The 7,153-nt window shown below is 40.0% G+C and overlaps 1 protein-coding gene across 1 annotated transcript; it reads right to left on the bottom strand.

Moving 5' to 3' along the window:
- Positions 1 to 4,186: 4,186 nt before the first annotated feature.
- Positions 4,187 to 6,912, bottom strand: LOC104435659 (putative serine/threonine-protein kinase). The gene is made up of 6 exons (XM_010048370.3): positions 6,447 to 6,912; positions 6,219 to 6,340; positions 5,880 to 6,096; positions 5,544 to 5,781; positions 5,265 to 5,415; positions 4,187 to 4,812 (listed from the first exon to the last, which is right to left on the bottom strand). Exons 1-6 carry the CDS (start codon positions 6,514 to 6,516, stop codon positions 4,480 to 4,482), a joined length of 1,131 nt encoding a protein of 376 aa, XP_010046672.2. The 5' UTR covers positions 6,517 to 6,912; the 3' UTR covers positions 4,187 to 4,479.
- Positions 6,913 to 7,153: the final 241 nt, after the last annotated feature.

Raw genomic sequence — 7,153 nt, 5'->3', positions numbered from 1 at the left:
GAAACTCATTTCAAAATCCAAATCTTCATAAAATTCTTTGAAATTTTAATATATTGTAGATATGGATGTTATTTAAAACTTTTGTGAAGGAAGTGTGTCCAATTTCGAAAGGAAATATTTTATAAAAATTCAAGAAAGCAACTTAGTTATCGTTTTTACTATACTAGGCAGGTTCTATACAGTAATTGATTGGTCTTCGTCTAAATCATTTCACCTCAGAAAAATATGAAATTTAGGTATGTTATAGATTAAGATGTTTTGAACAAATTTCATGAAGGAAGTTTCTCTAAATTCAAAGTACAAAGAGCTATATAAAATTAGAAAGTAGGAAAGATCCAATAGTTTCGAAAAATTGGGAAGTCAAAAACTATGAAACTCAATGTGGCATCAAGGCTATAGGATAGCCATAATTTGCTCCAATGTGTCCTATTTTTATTGGGACACTTGGCTTGAATACTTTACTTAATTCTCAAGGTAAATCCTTAGTAATCATGATCATATCTAGAAAAATCTAAGTGAAATGATAAGTTAACCTCATTCATGAAGAAGCTAGAGTGTTCTAGAGAACTCTATTTTGTCCTTTTCTTCCTCCAGAAAGCGATCTGGAGAAATCCACGTCTAGGTTGGTTCCAGAGCCGGAAAATGGAACATTAGGTATACCTCGAAAAATTGAATCATGTACACTGGAGGTTTGGCCATCGCACCTCATGCTCGCCTAAATCGTTCCTTTGGACAATCGATCAGTCTAAATGGTCGGTTGTCCTTTGATCAGTTTAAGGCTAATCCTAAAGCTACCCATGGCCAAGCACTAAACCAAGGTGCTCATGGACCTTAGAATTAATGACAGAATAATCAGGTCTATCTCTAAGTTCATTCCAATCAACACTCGATCCATCTATATGGTTCATGGATGGCGCATTACCGATCAACGATCAGACATCATTAATTCAAGATTCCTTTTAGATTACTAAGAATTAAATATGGAATGATGCATTTTTTATCAGAAGATGATCACATTTGGTCAAGTCAGATTGTCCGTGTATCGATGCATAGCTGGACGGAATCACCCGGCCGAGTACTACGATCGGTTGGATCAACCCATGATCATCCACTGATCCAAAATCATCCCATGACCAATCTTCATGATCAAAAGGTCATCTTATGAGCTAGTGATCCCATCCCATCAGTATGGTCGGTAGAAAATTCACAGCTGACACCTCAATCAGTTCTTGACTAGTCGATCGATCAGACCATGATTGATCTTTGATGCCTTATCAATCAAACCAATCAATCCCATGGCCAATGGCCCATGGTTGATCCATTCAAGATCTTATGGTCGATCCTTACGGGGTTAGTATCGAGAGTGTTATAATTATATGAGGAAATGATGCCCTCAACACATTAAATGAACAAAGTGGAATTAAGGTTATATTTTTAATTATTTCTTATTGATTAATCAATTTTTCTAAATAATTTTCCATTTAAAAAATACATGACGAGTATCCAATTTCTATGATTTGACGATTCTTTTATTGAGGCCTCTTTTGCTTTATACTTAAACGTGTTTCTCATTCTTGAAATATTAATGACATAATTTCATATTGATATTTTAGTTCATTTATTTATTTCTATTTCCGTTTTTTTTTTTTTTACAACAATCAATGGTCAAACAAAGATTTCCCAAAAAAATTAATATGGAGTACACTTATACCTAGAGGTGAGCAAAAATCCTAGGAACTACTTGGAAGCATACCAAACAAGTGGTTCTCATTGGGATCGGTCCGATTCTTAATTTTAATTTACTAAAATCAGTAAGTATTGATTCAATTTCTGATTCTAGATGTGGAATCGCCACCTGAACCAAATCGGTACATATACATATCTAAATTTTTATGTTTTCAGATGAAAACCCTAGTTTTCTAACTGCATCTTTTCATCTCTCGCCTCACTCGTTGTAGTTACTTCACGGGCTACTAAAAAGCCCATGGGAGCTGTCTTCTTTGTCAACTCTCCTTCATTCTAAATTCACTACATTCCTCCCTATTACTTCTTCCTCCACTCGTTGATTCTCTAGAAACCACCACTCATACCGAATCTCCTCTCAAGCCTTGGCCCTCCCAACTAGTGACACCGACGAACGCGATGTTAGCGCATGGAGCTCTCTCGGAGGCCTTGACTTGGATCTAGTAGGTCCCTCCCACGAAGAAATTTGCTATCTTTAGCAACCTCATGATCTTCGTCACCGACTCTCCCATTCTTGTCGCTGGCCTCTCTATGTCCGGCATCAGAGCAGCTTTCCTCCTAGGGACTCTCACTTGGCGTGCCTTTAGTCCCTCGGGGTTTCTCCTTGTTGTTGCCTATTTTGTCCTCATAAGCTTGAAACTCTCAAAATTGTGCCATTGATTTTGTTGCTCATAGCTTTTGCATTTTAATGCAATCGAAAATTTTGCGTTTCACGAAGATTTATCTCCATTTAATAAGAGACTCTGATTTATCTCAATTTTTTGGAACAGATTCTTAATGAGCTGTTTTTGGTTCTAAAGGTAGGCTATGAAGATGGAGACGTTGTAGGTGCTTCTGTGTCGTGTTTGACACGTGTCGACGTGTCGGACATGCTTAGACACGCGGTCAACGTGTGTTCGATTTTTGACACGTGGTCAACTTTTCTCGATACGTTTCGACACGCTTGTCTGGAAGACAATGAGGGTGGAGGCGAGGGCAAGGGAGTAGCAACGAGGTCGTGAGCCCGTGACGGCGAGAGAAAGAGCAGAGACTAAGGCGAGGGCTGCCACTCCGTAATGTTGCAATGGATTAGTGACAAGGCTACTACGAGGGAGGAAGAGCCAGAGGCGAGGCGATGAACGATTGTGATGAGGACCAAGAGTAAGCAGAGATTGAGAGGAAGAGGAGAGAAAGGGGGTCATGCGGCGAGGAGGAGGAGAAAGAGGGTGCTGCTAGGGTTTTTGAGAAGGAAACTCAAAAAGAATAAAAAGGGACTTAATGTGATTTTTCATTTTGGAGGGAGGGAGAAGTGACAACCTATTAGGTGGTAGGGGAGGGAAAGAAAAGTGAAATAAATTTTGGGGTGGGGGGAAAGAGACGAGGGAAAGAATGGAGTGGGGGTTGGGGAAAAACCCCCTGTGGGGACTTTTTTTAATTGGAAAAATAAATAAATGAAATTAAAATGTAATTTCGAAAAATAAAATAACCGAATGTTAAATGATGATAAATTTTGGTCATTATAGAAAATTATGAATTTATTTAAATAAGTTGATTCTAATTTCTTATTAGTCATTAATTTCATCAATAACTTTTATTAAAGTTAGAAACATGTCTCCAAACATGGATACGCATTAATTATAAATATGTCTTTCAAATTCCAATAAATAGATTTATTAATATTATTAGTGTAAATTCATTGTAGACTCTTTTTTAATTAATTAATTATTTATGAATTTGAATCAAAGTAATTAAAAATAAAAATATTTATTTAATATACAACGTGTTTCAACATGTTGGAATTCTCTATTTTTTTAAAAATAATATGTCGACGTGTCGTGTCATGTCATGTTCCATATCTATGTCACGTGTCGGTACTACTTAGAATGTAAGAACCCTTCACTCTGGAAATAATCATCCTTATTTATTCTATCCTAAAAATCACATGTTAACAGAAAATATAATGGAATTTCAACGATTAAAATATAATTATACATGGAATTGAAATGCAACGGTTGAACTTTTATGAGAAATGCATCACCGCAAAAATTTGAGAGGATTTTGTGTGGTTTTCCCCGTGATGGAGAGTATGCTTCCCTTGATATAGATAGGCCCCACCAGACTACCTTATTGATTTTTCTCATAGCATCCTTTAAAAAATTCAAGAAACGCAAAGAAAAAAAATGTTTTTTCTACCGAAAGAAAGATATTCATTGAATTAAATTACTCCTAACGTGTCAATATTATTCTAAGGAGAATGAATATATTATGTTATCATTGCCATTATTTTTCTGCAACTGATCCCTCTCTCTCTCTCTCTCTCTCTCCCTCGCTGACCTGATAACTGAGCCGACCTCTCTCCAGAAAAATCTAAAAAAGGTCCTTCGACCGCATCCGCTAGAGAGGAAAATTGTCCATTTTGTAGTTAATAAAAAAATACAAAACAGCGTACGAATGGTTCACGCCGTTGAAGAAGATGTACATTGGTGATTCACGAACATTGACCGAGAATTACTGTCGGTGTAGAAATCAACCCAGATAAAGAAAAAAATAATAACGATTCAATGATTTCACCTTCCGAGAATTACATTTTTCTCTTGGGGACATCCAATCACCTCCTATTTACACATCCATGGATATCCAGATTCTCTTTTTACAGTATTTTCTATATATACTAGAATTCGGATGATTTTCCGAAGGCAAATCCTCGGTCATCATCGTCCAAACATCGGCAACATCCTAGCACCACCTAAACGCCACTCAAAACACCGCTGCCTTGGGGGTCCTGGCCGTCCCGGAGGAATCCGAATCCTTCGAGAAAACGCTCAGCATCGAGGACTTGTTGGAACTGATGTGAATGTCCGTGAGGTCCGCGATGTGCCCCGGCTCGGTGATCTCGACGCCGTCGATGTTGACCTTGCCGGTCAGCATCTTAACCGCCATTGACATCCTGGGCCGGGTCTTCGCTGCTTCCTGAACGCAGAGTAGGCCCACCTTGATGAATCTGACGGCCTCCTGTGCCGGGTAGTCGTTCACACTTAAAACCGGATCCACTATTTTCTGTAGCTCGTCTTCCTTGTGCGCTTCCCACACCTGCCCAAACATAAAAACATGAGATTCCTTCTGGGTTTCGCTTGCTGATTCCAAAATTTGTCTGTTTGCCGAACATTTTGACTTTCGAAAGGAAAAAGAAAAGAAAAGAGAAGAACAGCAGATTTTCGGTGGATGAGTAATGGGCAAATGCAAAAATGATTTTGAATGGCTTTGATATTTTATAGGGAATTAACAGGATTCAATTTGACGGCACTTGAAAAATTACGAGGTCGGTTCGCTCTGCGATTGATCCGGTATATTTCGGGAATCAAAGAACTATGCATGGACTGGTCTGGTATATCTTGCGAGAGTATGGTTTTCACTGTTTATCCAAGATGGTATTAGCTCATTATGCCTACTGATGACAAATTTTAATGGTATATACATCTTCGTTTTGTCCAAATCCTAGAACCTGATGAAGGCAGAGAAAGCGCAGGGCGTAGGGTTGCTACCTTTTGAACAAGGTGCTGTTCTCCGAGCTCCAAGTTGAAGGCCACAACCGGTCGACCACTGATTATTTCTAGCAGCAACACTCCGAAGCTATAGACATCCGATTTCCTTGTCAAGTGGCCACTGATGGCATATTCAGGAGCAAGATAACCTCTGCAATTCACATTCCATCAGAAATTTCATGGGGGAATAATAGTTGTTTGTGTTAATGTTTGGAGAATAATATAGTTGAAGGTGAATTTAACTAAAGAGTAGATAGCAATCTAAGTTCTTCGACTTACAATGTTCCGGCCACACGAGTGCTGATGTGAGTAATATTCCCTCTGAGAACCCTACACAGACCGAAGTCGGAAACTTTTGGAGTGAAATCTCGATCCAGAAGGATGTTGCTTGCCTTGACATCTCTGTGCACAATGTGAGGCTCCACCTCTTCGTGCAGATACGCGAGCCCGCATGCTATCCCAAGCATGATTTTCCGCCTCACCTCCCAATTGAATCTCATCCTCTTCTGATCTTCACCTGTCAAATGCCCACAAAACATTTACAACCCATTCTCAAAGAAATAATTCGTTCGTAGTTCAATCAAACATGAACGGTTGGTATTGCTATTGATTTACCTATCATGGCGTGTGCAATGCTGTTATTTTCCATGTTTTCATAGACCAAGAACCGATCGGCTCCTTCAATGCAACATCCTAGAAGGCCGATCAGATTTTCATGTTTGATGTGAGAAAGAGCCGTGATCTCCGAGATGAACTCCCGCTCGCCTCGCATCGACTCGAGCTCGACAGAGAGCACCTTTATCGCCACGGTGGTGCCATCTTGAAGCCGGCCCTGCACAGTAGTCCAATATTGATCAATATTGCCATGTTACCAACCATGAAATGGAATCTTGACGCAACTAATTTTGGGCATATCCATCTGGAGTTCTTGACAGGGAAGAGCGAAATTAGTACCTTGAACACAGATCCGAAGCTGCCTTCTCCGATTTTGTTCGAAGGGTGAAATCCCTTAGTGGCGGCCTTCATTTCCTTGTACGTGAAGGCTCGGAAACTCGGAGGAGTCAACCCATCCACTCCTGATCAGAAGAAGCAAAAAGGTCAAAAGGCCAGCTCACGATTTACCAAAAGAACACGAAAACAGATCGATTGCTTAGACAACAAGATCTATCGAAATCAACATACCATCCATGCTTCCATCGTCGACAACGTTGGACGCTGAAAAGCAGCTCGGAAAAAAAGCCTGGAGCTTCATAACTGACGAACTATGAATTTCTCTGGGAAAAGAATAGGAATAGAGAGAAGAAGAAGAAGAAGAAGAAGAAGAAGAAGAAAGAAGTGGGTCTTCTCTAGGGAGGACAAAAAACACAGGTTGGAGCAATAAAAGGCCTCGGAAAATTTGGTGCGGCCGGACACGCCAAATTGCCCCGTCGTTCTGTGGAGTTGACTTTGTGAAATTTTGGAGAATTTGACCAATTTCAACTGCGTTCCTGACGTGTCCACTCACCCGTTGGTCAATGAAGGTTTTGTTCCTGTGCTTGAGGTTGAACCCGCGGGGCGTGGCGTGGCTCGCTTTCTCTTTGCGATTGTGATTTCACTTTGCCGCAGGTTTTCCCAACCTGTCACGCCTCTTGTCGCTCCCAAGAAGGAACGAAATTCATCTCTTTATGTTAGGGTCGGACACCGATCGCCCCATAAGATTGAATGGAAAAAGATGGTCAGTTTTTCCCTTTTTTTAATCGGTAAATCAAGAAGGAGAAACTGGCATCTGCCGCGAAAGACCCATAATCTTTCAGTCAAAGGCTCGAGCAAGCCATAAAAGCTACCAAATAGTGACGAAAACGTGAAAAATGAGTGGCGACTTATACTGTTGAAAGAAATAAACTTTAAGA

The sequence above is a fragment of the Eucalyptus grandis genome, chromosome 1 (genome assembly GCF_016545825.1).
Source record: "Eucalyptus grandis isolate ANBG69807.140 chromosome 1, ASM1654582v1, whole genome shotgun sequence".
NCBI lineage: Eukaryota > Viridiplantae > Streptophyta > Magnoliopsida > Myrtales > Myrtaceae > Eucalyptus > Eucalyptus grandis.
The sequence above is the reverse complement of the archived record's forward strand: the minus strand, read 5'-3'. Positions and strand labels throughout refer to the sequence as shown.

What these genes read in the sequence shown, in the direction of transcription:
- LOC104435659 (XM_010048370.3), bottom strand. Translation starts at nt 6,516, where the DNA reads ATGAAGCTCCAGGCTTTTTTTCCGAGCTGCTTTTCAGCGTCCAACGTT. An exon ending in CGACGATGGAAGCATGGATG is followed by an intron (nt 6,341 to 6,446) that starts GTATGTTGATTT and finishes TCTTCTGATCAG; the next exon opens with GAGTGGATGGGTTGACTCCT. An exon ending in CATTGCACACGCCATGATAG is followed by an intron (nt 5,782 to 5,879) that starts GTAAATCAATAG and finishes GGCATTTGACAG; the next exon opens with GTGAAGATCAGAAGAGGATG.